The 16,884-nt window shown below is 37.7% G+C and overlaps 1 protein-coding gene across 2 annotated transcripts in view; it reads right to left on the bottom strand.

Annotated features, from left to right (window-relative positions):
• Window positions 1–16,428, bottom strand: part of Phf6 (PHD finger protein 6) — a 59,585-nt gene extending 43,157 nt beyond the window's left edge. For both annotated transcript variants that reach the window (XM_013523061.1, XM_005401199.2), the window contains exons 1-3: window positions 16,245–16,428; window positions 12,133–12,316; window positions 11,799–11,900 (exon numbers count right to left, since the gene is read on the bottom strand). In XM_013523061.1, the coding sequence (XP_013378515.1) occupies window positions 11,799–11,900; window positions 12,133–12,270 (240 nt within the window). In that variant the 5' untranslated portion in view covers window positions 12,271–12,316; window positions 16,245–16,428. The remainder of the gene's footprint in view (window positions 1–11,798; window positions 11,901–12,132; window positions 12,317–16,244) is intronic.
• Window positions 16,429–16,884: the final 456 nt, after the last annotated feature.

Genomic DNA, 16,884 nt, shown 5'->3' on the forward strand with positions numbered 1-16,884 from the left:
GGGCCCTAAGCAATTCTGGTGTATCAAGATTCTAATAACTAGTTCAATAAAATTTCTTACATTTCTCTAAGCAAGCCAAACACTCAAACTCATTCAAGGTTTCATTTAAAAAAAAAACAAAAAAACCCTCTTGTGCCCAGGCATGGTAGTTCCCGAATGCAATCCCAGCACTCTGGGGGTCTGAGGCAGGAAGACTGGAAGTGCCAGTCCAGCCTGAGCAAATTACTGACGTAGGGACAGCCTGTCCTAAAATAAAAAAAAAAGGCTTGGGGATGAAACTTAGTGAAAATGCCCTCACTCAATCCCAGATACAAATAAGTAAGTAAGTAAATACTCACTAATGTGTAAGTCAAAAACAAAGACACTCTCAGGTACAGGTACCTGGCAGAACATATGAAGGCTAGTACCTTTCTTTTGTGTGTGTGTGGTGCTGGAGATGGAACACATGGCCTCTTAGTGTTAGGCAAATACTCCACCACTACATGCCCAGCCCAGTACCCATTATTAATACTTGAGAAATATCCCACTTCCTTAAATAAATAAATACCATGCCAAGTTACCATACACACAAAACTTTTGGATGGCTTATGAAGTTAAGGATGTAGAGCATCTGTACTGTAGCTTAATTATGAAGTTCTATTATTTTAGTAAACATTTCCGATCAGCAAACAAAAATTTGGGGAAACACAAATGAACACAAAGAAATTTTAAAAATCATTTATTTTGTATTAGCAGAGACATCTGACAGTGTTACAGTGCTTACATGAAAGTATTTTTGTAAATAATTCTGGACAGTATTTTGCAACTTTTTTTTAAAAACTTAAACTTTATCCCATTTCATTAAGCAGTCTACTCCAAGTAGTTTATCTTTAAAATATGTCTGAAATGGGTTTGGATACGTACATTTTGAAAAAGTTGTTGAATTACTGCTATTGAGTTAGTAAATGATACTGAAAAGAGAGGCACTGTCAAAATTACTGTTAAAGATATGGTGAGATGGGCATTCCTGTATACTGCTAGAAATTAGTCCGCACTCTTGAGCGCAATCTTATTTATTAGACAGCATTTGTAAAAGTTTACCTCCTCTGATCTGTTCATTTGACTTGTATACATCTAGTCTAAAAATAACTAGTCTCAAACAATTTACATATATATACATATATATGTGCATACCGACTGCAGATTCAGAAGAGCTACAAATGTAAAATAACCTATGGAAAACAACAATTGAGAAATATTTAAATAAATTATAGTACATCCATCTGAAGCAGTATTCTATAGCTATTCTTCAAAGAAATTTTAATGCATGGGGAAAGGTTTATATATAATATTAAATGAAAACTAAAACAGGATACAAAAGTATGTGAATTATTCCAATTTTGTTTATAACATATTCTTTGAAAACAAGTGGAGGCAAGCCAGGCATGGGGGCTCACGCCTGTAAGCCCAGAATTCAGGAGGCTGAGGCAGGAGGATTGCTGTGAGTTTGAGGCCAGCCTGAGCTACATAGTGAGCTCAAGGCCAGTCTGAACTACACAGTGAGATCCATGTCTCAAAAAACAAACAAAAAAGGAAATAGGTGGAGGCAGAGAGTGGAGAGGGTGGGGGTAAGGAGACTGAAAATGATTAAGATATACTATATATATGTACCAATTCCCCCAAATGAAAGTAGTATTATACATTATGAATATATCCTAATTTTAAAAAGAAGGAAAATAACTGGAAGTAAATATAGCTGAGTGGCAATCTTTGAGTAGTTGGTTTTCTTTTTTTTTTGTTTTTGTTTTTGTTTTTCTTCCAGTATCAGGAATTGAACTCACAACTTTGTGCTTGCCAGGCAGGCACTGTGCCGCTGAGCTAAATCCCCAGTGCCTGGTTTTCTTCATAGCACCTTCATTTTCTAATTTTTCTACAACAGGTCAAAGTGCTTTCTTATGCAAAAATATTTTAAAAACATATCAGGAATATTTTTAGCAGATGGATTCAATATCTACCTCTCAGTTTGGTGAGAAAGAGAAGGTAACTGAAAGCTCAAAATATGTCAAAATGTTTTTTTGACTCATTTTAAATTAAGATCTCCCCAAAGTTAACTGGTTTAAACTGTTATGGCCAAATAAATCCATTTTGTAAGTAACCAGTTAACTATCACAATGTAGGGCACATAAAATGTTTTAAAAAGTGAATAAGGGGCTGGGGATTTAGCTCAGTGGCACAGCGCCTGCCTGGCAAACGCGAAGTCGTAAGCTCAATTCCCGGTACTAGAAAAAAAAAAAAAAAAGTGAATAAAAGCTGACTTTATTGTTACTGTCACTTTCATTAAAGGAAGAAAGAGAAAGACATACGGATAAAAATATTTTCAGAATGGAAAACTCTAAAGGGTAGGAATTTCGCTGAATTCGAATTTATATCTACTTTATACAGCATTCATATACAAGCCGTCAAGTTTCTGGCAGGGTACTAGCAGGATAGCAAAAATTATTGATAATGAAACTAAGACTTGCTTACCTAGCAATTAAGAAAAGCAAATGTTATTTCTTAACCATTTTATTCCCTTATGTGAATAATTAGTTGTATTTAACATACAGAATTTATCCATCAGGTCCTTCTAGAGTGAATTATTTTGAAGGCTCCAACACTGTACCTTACAAAGCAGTGCTCTATAAATCTATTAATTATGGTATTGGAAAGTTTAATATCTTATTGCCTACTTTTTCTCATCCATGGTTTTAATTGCTGATTTTACATAATTGTATTTATATAAAGGGACACAGGAGGAATGGTGGCAACAATGTCTCAGGGGAAAAGATTAGCTTTGCTAGAAATAAGCTTAAGAACTACGTAAGAGATTAACAGGAAAATTAAAGAAGCTGCGAAATCAGATAGGTAGCTGGTACAATGTTGAACAATGTTATGAGAAATAAAGAGGACTTCTCTTTAAAAACAACTGGAAAACAGGATCCCCACCCAGCAACCACCACCACCACCAGAGCAAGGCCCACTACCTGGTTGGACCCTCGCAGTGGTATCCAGATTCACCCTTTGCATAAAGTATTTGCTCTCAGTCTCAATTAGTACCTCAGTAAAATGACTGTCACCTGCCGTTTATCAACATGCCTGCACTGTAACCATGGCTACCTCAGTAGGAGAAAATAAAACGTTAACCTGACAGGAACGTGTTTTTCAAGAAAAATGGTAGAGCTTCCTCCCCTGCCCAAAAGGTCTGAGCCATCTATCAACTATTCTGTTGACAGCTAATTTCCTTCCTGCAGCACAGGTATAAATGTTAATTAACTAGCTTTTCCTCATATGCTAATTTCATGTTCTTGTTTTAAAGAGGCAAAAATTTCATTGATAATGATTTTTTCTTTACTTTTACTCCCCATTTCCCTTAGTTACCTAGCAGACCTAGTAAACCTCAATAATGTAATACCAGCTCCAAACTAGGGAGACTGGAAAATGAGGCTGTGTTTTATCACAGGTATGTGCATTGCACCTCTACAGTAATGTCAGTATTGATACTGATTTAAAAGTCGCGATATATAAAGTCTCAAGTTGCTGACACACAGATGAGAGAGGAACTAAGCCACACAGGAGAAGAGATACAAGAATGCAACAGACCAACACTTAGCTTAAGTACAGTAGCAACCAGAGACCGTAACATATCTGCTCCCCGGTCAACCAAACTAGGCCAAGTGTGAAATTCAGTTTTCAAGAAGTCTTAACCACTTAGCAGTCCAATAATTTAAATACAGGATAACCAAAATTGCATATTTTTTGTTAATTTTTGTAAGGCAGTATATAACAGGAAATATAAAAATGACAATTTTATCAAATCTATTCAAGAATCAACTGGTTGAAATGACACTGGCCCAAGCCACGCTCAGGATAGTCAGTATGGGGGCTGGGGATTTAGCTCAGCGGCAAAGCGCCTGCCTGGCAAGCGCAAGGTCATGAGTTCGGTTCCCGGTGCCGGAGACAAACCAAAAAAAAAAAAAAAAAGGATAGTCAGTATGCACACAAACGTGCTGCCCGAGTGATGCTTGGTGTAAACTGTTAGGCGGTTAAGGAACAAAAGAAAAAGTAGTGCTTTCCCAGTAGCTATGGGAGGAATAAAGCAAAACAGTGTTGCCAACTCCTAGAATAGGCAGAAAGAGAAGGCTTTGAGGGAAAAACCGGGACCTGAGGGTTACATCCATCGGGAACCCAGGAAAGACAGGCTCTTTACAACTTAGTTTCATCCAGCCTGACTGCCATACGTGCATTATGCACATCAGTAACTGACTCAGGGTATAGATACAAATTATCACAACTACGTACTGTAGTTAAAAGTATCTATTATCTGGGTCTTCACAGAAAGTTTGCCAACCTCCGTTGTATAGCAATGGTCTATAAACAAAGGTGCTCACCAAAAATCACTTAGGGATCTTTTTCAAAACATAGCTGTTTGCAACAACCCCTCCTGTTTCCTTACTGATTTGGTAGAGCTCGTTAGGCACTACAGTCTAAGGATTTAGTAATAGCAACAGTCATCTGACATCTTCGGCTCCTTTTTATGCAGAAAGCAGGTGGCAGCATTCTATATACTGCGGGTGCTCTATTTTGCCCTCATTGAAAGCTAAAAGAGCTGTACACTTTATACTTCAAACAGCACTAGCATTTAATACTTATTAGTATTTCAGACTGGGTGTGGTGGCGTACGTCTGTAATCCCAGCAATCAGGAGGGTGAGGCAGGAGGATCACCAGGAGTTTATGGGCAGTGAGTTCAAGGACTACACAGTGAGTTCAAGGCCAGCCTGAATAGCGAGATCTTGTCTCAAAAAAAAAAAAACAAATTCAGATCAATTCCTTCTCCTTGAAACTCTTCCCGTTTGACCTCCACAGCATCACTTTCCTGGTGGAACACATTCCAAATGTCAGTTTTATGAAGCCCTTTAACTTCTCCAGTAGAATTAGTTGTGGTGCTCTTTTCCATGTCTCTTGTGGCAATCTTTATTTCTATGGCTAAACTGTATTCATGTTTATTTTTTATTTTTATTTTTTGTCTTTTTGAGACAGGGTCTCGATATGCAGTTCAGGCTGCCCTTGAGCTCCCTTTGTAGCCCAGGCTGGTCTTGAACTCTCAGTGATCCTCTTGCCTCAGCCTCCTGAGTGCTGGGATTACAGGCCTGCGCCACAATGCTCAGCCTGTATTCATGTTTATATCCAAAATACCTAGCATTGTGTATGATACAAGCAGACATTCAAATATCTGATAGACAGATACATGAATTCTAAACTCTAATATATGGAAACCTTGACAAATATGCTTAAGGGAACAACAAAAATAACATCATATGGGGAGTGAAGGTTGAAGAAAACACGAAAACTCATGTTCAGGCATTCACAGCTCTCCACTATCCTGAAGCAATAAGCAACCTAATTTTTTCATTAGATTCCTCCTTTTTTAAACTGTTAAAGCTGCAAACACCACTAAAGTACTGATTAACCAGAACAGAGACATTTTATGCTATGCCATGACGTCCCTGATCCATTTACACCTACCTCATCAAAAAGGTTTTATACTATTATCCAATTGAAGTTCTTTTCTTCTTAAAATTCAACCAACGAGTGCCCACTTACTTACTTATTAGAACACTACCTACTAGCACAAAGAGGCATCAAGCACCACGCTAAATGCTTCCCACGCATTACCAGCAACCACATAATCCCACGCTAAGGAAAGAGAACACAGTCTTACTCTCCCAAAGTCCATAACACAGCATGGAAAAAAGGCTCGTACATATCCACCAAATGCAATGCATGTTGTGCTCTACTTACTATACAAGAGAGGCAAGTCTGAACTTCGAACTAGATCTCAAAAACAGAACTCTTGAGAGGCAGCTAAGAGAAAAAAGGAATCAAACAGCAGTGGGGCCAAGCAGAGGATGTTTGAGAAACCAAGAGTATAGAGACTGAGCTAAGGATGAAAGAGGTACATTAAGAGAGGCCTTCTCAATGGCAGGGTGAGGCCTCTGTGCATTATTTGTTTGTAGTAAGGAACCATAAAAGGCTTTGAGTTAGGGAGTGACTTTAGTTTCTGAAAGCAGAGATCAAGTAACTCCCAGCAGTAAGTTTGTTGGAAAGATGGGAGGACGACTGGATGTAGGGTAATATTAAGAAGTCACAGGCATCCCAGAAATCAAATCTACGTGAGATATGTGAAAGAAAGAGTCAAAGGTAAAGGACTGAGAAGGAGAATCAGGTTTCAGGGCGGGGAGGTTATGAATACTGGTTTAGACAGGTTGAGTTTAAGATGCCCGCAGGACATCTATGTACAACAGAAAAATACCCTGCCATCATTGTTTCATTTTCCACAGTGCCTGTTGTATATCACTGGTCTCCTAAAAAATCCTACCCCCCCCATCTGAGCTGAAATTCCTGTCTGATATTTAAAGCCTCTGCAATCTCCTCACCTTACTCAACTCTAACCTACTATTGCTGATCTCAATGACTTGTTCCAGCGTGGTTCACCCATTTCCCACATTCATCCCACTTTTTAAAACTGCACTCTCTCTAGGAAGTAGTCTTAACTTCAAAAACAAGTAAGACTCCTAAACAGAATAAAAAGGTATATGGGGGGCTGGGGATTTAGCTCAGCGGCACAGCACCTGCCTGGCAAGGGCAAGGTCATGAGTTCGATTCCTGGTACCAGAAAAAACAAAACAAAACAAAACAAAAAAAGGTATATGATGAGTTGTCTTACATGCGGAATCACAGCACACCCAATGTCTACATCATAAGCTCTCAAAGTCAAACATCCTATTTCTCTGGAGTGCCACTCACTCCACTGGTACTAAGTTAATGAAACTATGCAGAACTAGTCTTTTCATTTTCAGAGGCTATAAAAATACCTTGAGAATAAAAAACAGAAGTCATATATAGGACGTGTATAGGGGTTTTGTCCTAAAAATAAACAAAATAATGCTATTAATACAATATATTAATTAACAGGACTCAAGAGTATGTTCTAAATTTAGCACTATTTCCACTGAAGTAGAAATGTACTGTACTAAGCTCTAATCACTGTCTTTTAAAAATGTGATTTTTGGTTGGGAAGCTTAAAAGACAGCCTAAAGCCAGGCGTGGTGGCACACACCTGTAATCTCAGCACTCAGGAGGCTAAGGCCGGAGGATCGTTGAGAGTCTGAGGCCAGCCTAGGCTATAAAGTGAGCTCAAGGCCAGCCTGAACTGCATAGCGAGACCATGTCTCAAAAAAGATTAAAAAACAAAACAAACAAAAAAAAAGACAACCTAGTATAACCTGGTAAATAAGAGTTCTGGCTTTGGAGTCACCTGGCACTGAATTCAAATCCTGGCTCTGCCATTTACTACCTATATGAACAGTCAGTACGGTTCTTAACTTCTCTGAACCTGTTTCCTTACATATAAGATGTGAATTAATACTTCCCTATTTCACAGTATGATTGTGAGGATTAAATGCAATCATTTTTTTAAAAAATACTTACCACAGACCCTTACATATATAAAGTGTTCAATAAATGTTAGCTATTTCTATGAAAAACAGGAAAAATGTCCAGATGCAGCACTGGTGAACCTATGGCTCACGTGCCACAGCATGGCTGTTTGTTACCATTGAAAGCTCTAAAAGGTTCACCATCACTGGTCCAGAGAATTTCAAAAGACATGTGAGTAAAATGTAGTTTGCAAAAGGGATAGTTTAGAAGTGACCTAAAGATGGTTATCAAGTATATAAAGGATTTTTTAAAATAAGAAAAATATTCAAATATAGTACTTCTTTAATATAAGAACATAAACCTGGAATAAATGACTTTTAATTGAGATACTTGAATTATACAGAGGAATGAATTTCTCAATTCTGAAGAATATTATAAATTATTAGTTCTGTTTCAGGTTATAAAAGTAGAATCAGAATTTCCTGACATATTTAATAACAAGGCAGGCAAAAATATTATCTTGGATGACTTGTCAGTAATCCTGCCTAAGGGTAAGAAAGGTGAACTAAATGGCCTCCTTAACCCTTTCTGTTGATGCAATCTTCGATATATGTGACAAAGGTACCAATTAGTAATAGCTATCTGATGTATATCTTCTTCACCATCTCACCAACTAGCTTCAGCCAGCATGTTCTTCAAATATACTGCTCAAGTGTCTCCTGAGAAAAATTCAAAAAAGCAGAGGTAACTCATAATTTTCCTTAGATATTTATAGTTTTGGATTTGATGGCTAGAAAGTAAGTACAGATGGTGCAGGTATGCTGTCTTCATATGGTTTTAGTAGGACCTGGAAATTATCCTGGAAAAATATATGTATCTGTCAAAACTGCAAAATCAGGGCCTCAAATGATAAGCCTTAGTACTCTAGTAAATCTTCCCTGGTCCATCTTGGTGCTATGTATTTAATGATATAAAAGATGAAAACATTCATGTAGGACATTTCTTTTCTCCTCTGCTCCCTGTGGATGATGGGAAAACCTGCTTGACTGCCTGTACCTCCTGCCCTACTGAGTGCAAGACTGACCCTTCTGACTGCCTATACCTGTCCACTTCAAGCCCTAGCCTCTGCTCTTTGTCATTCTTTAGGGTTTTTTGCTTTTTTTTTTTTTGAGGCAGGGTCTCACTGTTTAGTGCAGGCTGGCCTTGAACTCACTATGTAGCCCAGGCTGGCCCTGAACTTGGGGCAATCCTCCTGCTTCAGCAGCCCCCCCAGTGCTAAGACAACAGGCATGCACCACCACACCCAGCTGTCATTCTTTTTGGGGTATGTGACCACTTTTGGGACCAACAACAGGAATAGACTGGTACAGACTTCCAATCTGTCTTGAAAGCACGCATGAGCTAATGTCCCTGGTTTTGATTATTCACAATGGGTATTTATGATCTACTTTGCACCTAGAAATGCACACGAACAGGACCCAGGACAATCAGGCTCACGTAAGAAAATGCCTTAAAAAGTCCATTACGGAAGTTGATTATGTAGTTTATATGTAGATTGACTAGTTACAGAAAGCTCTTCGTTTTTCTCCCTTTCTATTTGATTTATTTCTTTTACTACTTAGGCAAATCTAGACATGGAAAAAAAAGAAAACTAAAACCTGGAATTTGGGTTACTTGGTAGCACTTTAAGAAACAATGTACCAAAATGAGCAAAACTTAAGGTTAAGAGGAGTCTTTACAATGATTTCAAAGCGAAACATATAAATGTAGCCCTCTTAGCCCCTATACAAGCTATTTAAATTCTGACATTTTGAGGAAAAGAAAGGGAGGTAAATTATACGTTCAGGCTCAGAAATGCCTGGTGGTATTCCTCAGTGTTAGAGGTCCATCGTGTCAAAATGCTTCTGAAGTGCTCTTTCTAGGGGGATGTTTTTATAACACTTTTCAGTTGTGCAACATTACTGTTTAGTAAGCAGTGATACAGCCTTATCTGTTTACAGTTGGTGAAAGACAAATTAATGACTTGTTTAAGGTTACATAATGTGTCCCTTGCAATTATTAAAAAATAGGCCTCAGGGCTGGGGTAGGGGTACAGCTCAGCAGTAAAGTGCGTGCTTAGCATTCATCAGTCCTTGGGTTCAATCCTCAGCACCAAAAAAATTAGGTCTATGATTTGTCAGCTCAGCAAGGTTTTCATTAGCCCACAACGATAACAGCAGGGCCTTATTTTTCTTTATAAGCAATAACAACAGTGATGGCTACCATTTATCAAGTCTTAACTACATATCCTAACTCTGCACAGGCCTATATATTCTCTTTTAATCCTGGCAATACTTCTGCAAGGCAGGTACTGTTAATACCCCCTTTCCTGCAGGTAAGAAAAACATGGCCTAGAGAGGTAACTATCCTATTCAGGGTGACCCAGCTAGTAAGTGACAGGGTTGGGATTTAAACTCAAGTCTGTTATTATACCTATACTCCTAAGCCCCAGTATCGTTTCACTTTCTAGACCAAATCTAGGAACAAGTTTTGTTGCACACTAACTTGGGCGAGGGGGGGGATGAACAGCCTATACTATGACATTAAAAGTAATCAAAATAACCTATAAGAGTGAAATCTGTACAAAGTCCTGATGTTTTCTCTACAAACATGCCCAAATATATTAAATCTCCATTGAACTTAGTAATATTGACCGATGTATGCTGATGCTTATGTAACAGGCAAAGCCAGGCACTACATTTGTTAATATTTCAATGTTAGGGACCCAAACTCTTCCTGTTCTGACTACAGGAGCCATGTCAAGTGACAAAAATGCTAACAAGTCAGGATGAAGAAGTATTTTCAAGTGATATTCATAATGGCAAGAAATAAACAGGGTAAAAGGCTTACAGCACTACTTGCAAGTAAATAATATTCTTTCTTTACATCTGAATTTGTTTTAAAGACCAGGAAATCAAAACATTGTGCTCTTGTTCTTAAAAACTAGCGTAACACAGTAAAACAAAGAAATCTAAAACCACTAAATAAAAGTCACATTTAAAAAACAGAGCTTTCTATTACTGGCTACGATTTTATTTGGTAGAGAAGGTCACCACTTTCACAGTTACGGTCTCACTACAACAAAAATAGTCTGACCTCTGCATTTTCACTCGTACCAATACTGATGCTAGAATTTAGACTACATATCTGAAAATAAATTTCAAATGCTATCTTTGAACTTACATTTCTTCATATTATTTTTTTTTCCAATAAGAGAAGACTACTTTTCAAAACATACTGCTCCTAATCATCCAAAGGACAGCCTTCTTCTTCCCATAATCATTTCATCCAAAACTATCACCTCAGATTTTTTGTGAAATAAAAGGTTATTCAGGGCCTAAGAACACAGAGATATGTTCTGCCAAATCCGTCTTTAAAATAATGAAACTTTTGATAGCAAAGCTACTGAAGGTACATTTATGGATGTAATTTCAATAAAGAGCTCAAACAAGAAAAATAACCCAATGAAAATAAGTCTTTCCATTAATTAAATGTTTCAAAGTGAACCATAAATAGCAATTGAGATGACACTACTTTTCAAACAGAATAACAGAGTATCTTGTAGTCCAGCTACAGGTAGTGAAGACAACTACAAGATCTTCATTCTAACACAGCTTTAGAAAAACTCCTGTTAAATTCACCAAAAGTTGACAGCTAGTGGTGGTGGCACATGCCTATAACCCCAGCACCTGGGAGGCTGAGGCAGGAGTATCACCATGAGTTCAAGGCCAGCCTGACCTACATAGCAAGACCTGGTCTCAAAAAAAGAAAACAAAAATAAAATATCTATTACCACTGAGTGAAATTCTTAAAAAGAAAAATTCACAAAAAGTTGTCCAAAGTCCTAAAAGCTGTGCCACATAGCTGAACCACATTAAAATACTTTGTTCTGCAAGTGCTAACACTTTCCTATTGAGGGGTACTATCATCTTCACTTGTAATAACCACATTAATTCTATGATGAAGGAAGAAAACACTAGAATTATGAAAGATATACTTGAACGAACACTTTAACATATATGTGAATCAAGCAAAATGTTTGTTTCCTAGGTAAACATCATATTTAAGAAGATTTTAATTCTTTTTAAAAACAAAAATATTTGAGTAATACAGATAGTAATTTACTCCTTTCTGTTGAGTGGTAAACAAATTAAACCCAGCCTTGGATTTTGCTGGCTCAGAAAAAAGCCTGCAATTTAAAATTACACTCAGTTAATAATGCAATACATTCTAAAATAAGTAATTTCTTTCTTAATGAGTTTAAAATAATTTTTGTACTCAAGAGGCAGAAATACCAACTTACCAGCTTTGTGCCTCTTTTAATTTCCTTTTGGACATCTTCAATAGAAAATCCACCAAGACTCTCATTATCAGAGTGGGATGATACCAAGGCAGATGAGAAGAGCTATAAATTACATTTGAAAAAATTAAGGTTCACATATAAGTTACAGTAAGACAATAAGATGCTAAATTTAAAAGAAATTCTATAGTACAAATGGCATAGCATTAGTGTTAAACCATTCCTTAAAAATTTAACTGAGTGTGTTTTTTTTAAGTATTCAGGAATATTCATATGTCATTAAGATTCTCTTTCATGAATGGTTTCAAGGTCTCCTGGGCGTGGCCAGCTTACTTACCATGCACTTATGGTGTGCTGCCACCTTCTGGTTTTCTGATATTAGTAACTGTCCACATTCCTTGTCTCTATTTGACTTACAAAAGCCACATTTGCGCTGTCTTGTAGGCCCTTTTTTCTGTTCAATTGAGCTTGACATGATTTTTAAATTGCCTTTAGAATGCCACTTTAAGTCTCAAGAAATGCTACAGAGAATAAGAATCGCAACGAAATGGTTAATTTCATTTTTAAATTAGTTTTCACATATTCATGCAAATAGTTTAATGTTTGACTTAAGTTTTAATATATGCACTTAAAATGGCTAGTAAAGAGAAATTAACATTAAAACCCAAGATGCCTCTATTCTTTATACCTATATGAGAGAGGGAGGGAGGAAATGAGAGAGAGAATAGACTAAATGAAATCTGAAGTAACTGAGAAAAATCGAAGTGTTTCCAAATTAGGGGATGTGTGAAAAAATTAGAACTATTTCTGTGTGAATAGAAAAGACAAAGTACAATATTAAATCATCTGCTGGAAAAATTACTAAAAAACAGTTTTCAAATATATCTAAGTGCTACTTTAAGGAAACAGAGAATTATATATCTAAGAATAGAGCAAAAACTACTAAAAAAAACTACAACATAGAGGAATAGAGTTGTATAAGCGTACAATCCACTAAAATTCTCATATTGATAAAGCAATAAAAGTAAATAAATTCACTTAATCATGACTTTGGAATACTTATTTTTAAAATCTGAATTATTTCCAAGTTTAAAAAAAATCATGCACATTAAATTTAAAGGATTTTGCTATTCTACTCCTTTTTTAAGAGAAAATTAAGCTTCTTAACAGTCTATCTAAAAATGCAGTCTTGAAGACCAAATATTTATAAAACCATATTACAAGACTTGAATTTACGCCAAGTCTGCTTATTAATTAACGGAGAATGATCTAAATGCAGTCAACTTCCATATGTAAATTAGTAATATTGTATAATGGCTGGAAAAAATTTTTGAATGAGCCTTGAATTTGATCCAATCATAATTATAGATAGTATAGTCAAACAGAAAAAAGGAAGAAAAGCTCTAACACAGGTTTCACATTTAGATCATCATTCTTAACACAGATTCTTCAGAACAATACTGGACAAATTTAAATAGGTTATTTGATTTGTGTAGTTTTCTGAAGTCAACAGAACTAAGCAATTCAAGACCCAGGCTGCCACAAAATATATCACAATAAAATCCCAAACTTTTGTCTTAAAACTAATTTAATAAATTCCTTCCATTTTTCTATATATTGGTACATTTTCATAACACTGTTGACAAAATTGACACATAAGCGCTACATTGTAATTTTCTGAAAAGAATTTGTTCACTAACAAGCACAGTATCAGCAGGGTAATATTGTATCTGTAACATCTTCATTGCTAAGCAATATAAAAATTCAGATAATCAAAATTCACATAAAGCCACAAAGAAAACATAGCTTCTCATTGATTTATATCCAATTTATATCTATTCCTTTTTAACAAAACTTCAAATGTCCTTATAGTCTCTGCTTTGATGGGTTTAACAAACTCTTAATGCTATCTATAATTTTAAATACTGTACCTCAGTCTTCCAAGTGCCATTGGATACTTTACAATAGTGAATTCATAGCATTGGCTATAAACCGTGAAACTGATTGAAAGCAGGCAGCAAATACTTTTAGGATTAAAGAAAAAAAAGAAGACATAACAGAGAAACAAAAGAAACAAAAGGGGAAGTGTGTCTGCATTTGCTCAGGCAAATATGTGTTCAGTTGCTTTATCTAGAATATAGCTACCCAAATTTTTAGAATTAACTATGCAAAATATCAAAGTTCATAAATAGCAGCAAAATCTGCCCGTTGAGTTCTAAATTAATTTTTTTTTACTACCATGCAATGAATAATAGGCACTCTGAAGACACTGTAATGTATTCAGCATTTCTCCCAGGCATCCAGGCAAGCTGAAAGGGTGGCACTTTATAAATCTAATCTGTATACACATCCTTAATGTGTAATTTCTGTACAATCCTGGCATTGGCTATAAAGCTGGCCTAAGATAAAGAAAATTGCTAGAGTGGAAAATCATTTTTCATTTTCAAAATTAATTGTCAACTGGTATCCCCAAATTCTATCCATGTTGAATTCTGTCTCTTTCAAAGTATAAAAAGGTAAATTTCTTCTTAATTGAGAACCTGTTTTTCTAGATATCAAAGACTCCAAGATCTAAAAGAGAAAAAAGGTACACTTTATTTTACATGCAAAAATATTCTATCATATTTCTTTCTCTAATTAGTCTAAAATTAATGTGTAAAATGCAGAGCCATGTAAAAAGTGCAACAAACCAATTAAAAACTTTCCCCAATGTGCAATGACTAAATGGATTTTTCCACTAAAATTCAAATAATGCATCTGTGCATATCTTGCTTTTTTTTTTTACAGCCTCTTTATAAAACACGAAGCGCAGAACATCACGGAAACAATGACTCCTAGCAAAAATGTCTTTATCATAAAAATACAGATTTTTATCTAACCCTGTCACATTTGTGGTCTCTAGTTAAGCAGAATGAAGGCATTCCGAGGATCAATACCTAAGGGGTTCATAATGATGCACGGCTACATGGCATTTTAATTTTAGTCTAAAACATTTTTCTGGGCAGGCAGAGATCAAAGTTTGATACTTTCACCCAACAATGAAGCCTTTTCCTTAAAAGAAGCATAACATTACAAAGCAGAAATAAAGAGCCAACAATAATAGCGTGAAAGACATAATTCAAATATCTGAAAAAATATAAAAGCCAGATTAGCTAGGCTGAAGCAATCAATGCGCTTCTGATTTTTCAAGATGCTGTGAGGCACCGAGGTAGAAATAACCTGAAACATCAAGGAGAGCAGTCAAGAACCAACTCGAGAGCTCATTCAATGCCTGGTATCTGAGAGCATTTTCACAGAAAAACAAACACAACAAAACAAAACAAAAACTGCAGTTCCGGCAGATTAAAACATTCCACACGCAAGCCAGCTGAAATATACAAATCAAAAATATATAAACGCGAACCTCAAAGGACAGTATTTCTGTCAGGAAAGTTACAGTGGAGAAAAATAAACGAGTAAGAGATGTACCGGAAGGGCACCTGAATTTGGTTGCACGATATTGTTAAATGCTTCGCACTGCTTTCTGCGGTTATTCAAAAGGAAACTAAAGGAATTTTCCAGTTGTTTCAAACCCAAGGGGTAGAGAAAGAATCTGAATTGTATGGGTAAGACTTGATAGAACGCAGTAAGCAGATGTAAATAAAAGGTTTTTCAAAAAAAAAAAACCAAAACAAAAGATTTTTCAACTTCCACTCAGAATACTGAAACGAATGGAAACTGCAAAAGAATACCGCGCTGTTCGTCCACATATTAAAGGATGGTAAATACAACACACCGATCTTCTCCGTTATTTATTCCCTGATGCTCACTAGACTCCAAGATCTCCCTCTAATCATGCGCTAGATAAACCCGAAAAACGATCTTTCTCTAAAACACTTCGGCAGGTTCCTTTCCGTCGTAAAGTCAGGATCTCCTAATTGTCCTTTTCCTACCCCCCTGAAACCAGGAAAATATCATCCCAGCACTTTCTTTACGCTGCCTCCCCTAGGAGATCGCCCTCTAATAGTCTTCGCCGTATATATCAGTTTCGCCCCTAATCCCCCCTCCTCGGAGTTTTTCTTCATTCCCTACGGCTGATCCTCCTGGCACCCTAAAAACGCTTCTCTTCCTCTTCCCAAACTGGAAGCTTTCCTCCTTCCCAAATATGTCTTAAGCAACAGCAGACTCAAAATTCCCAGTTTTTTCCCTCCTCAAATGTTGTGCCCCCTCCCCCGAAGTACAGGCTTACGCCTAACCTCCCTCTCTCTGTACCTCCAAAGCACTTTCTCACCAGCCTCTCTACCAAGTGGCTACAATGAGCAGCGCTTCTGGGGTCCCTGACAATAAAGAGAGACCACCAAGAGTCCCCCCTTAACAACGGACAGGGGCGGCGGCCTGGCCACCGCCATCCTCCTTGTCTTCTCCCGCCGGGTAAAGAATGGGGGGCCCCAGGGTTCCGCCGATACTCACCAGCCGGGCCCAGAGGCGGACGGCACAGAGAAGCGCCAATGAGGGGAAAGAGAAAGAAGTCGGTCTCGGTTCTCCTGCAGCGACTGAGAGCGGGGCTCTGTCGCCGGAGGTTGTTTCCTTTCATTCGAGGAGAGACGGCTCGCGAAGCGCCCTTACGTCGCCCCCCTTGCACGCACACGACCCATTCAGCGTTGATACGTTCCGAGCGCGCCGCGGGCTCTGATTGGTGGCAGGGACGGGGCGGTTAAAGCCGCAGGGCCATGGCGCATGTGTGTAAGCCACCCCCTGTCCTGATCAGGGCGGCAGGCCCCGCCTTCTGCTCGCGCGCGTACCTTCTATTCTCCGCTCCGCTGCTTCGCCAAGTGTTTGGGGGCAGGATCAGAGGAGATGGAGAAAGAGATTCAAAGATATCGCTTTGGGTTGGGCGCAGCAGGGACAGGGTTGGGACGAGAAACCGTTGGGCAGGGGCCCTGGGTATCCTGTTTTCGACAGTGATTCGAGTGGGTAGGCCCTATCCCTTGCACTTGTTCGGCGAGGCCTTTTCACATCCATTATTTCATTGTACTCCTGAGGCTTTGAGGTCCTCCGTTTCTCCTTTCACTACCGGGAAAGACTCAAAAGCTCGCAGTGGAGTCAGCCT

This window comes from Chinchilla lanigera, unplaced genomic scaffold (assembly GCF_000276665.1).
Source record: "Chinchilla lanigera isolate Chin_1 unplaced genomic scaffold, ChiLan1.0 scaffold00072, whole genome shotgun sequence".
Classification (NCBI taxonomy): Eukaryota; Metazoa; Chordata; class Mammalia; order Rodentia; family Chinchillidae; genus Chinchilla; species Chinchilla lanigera.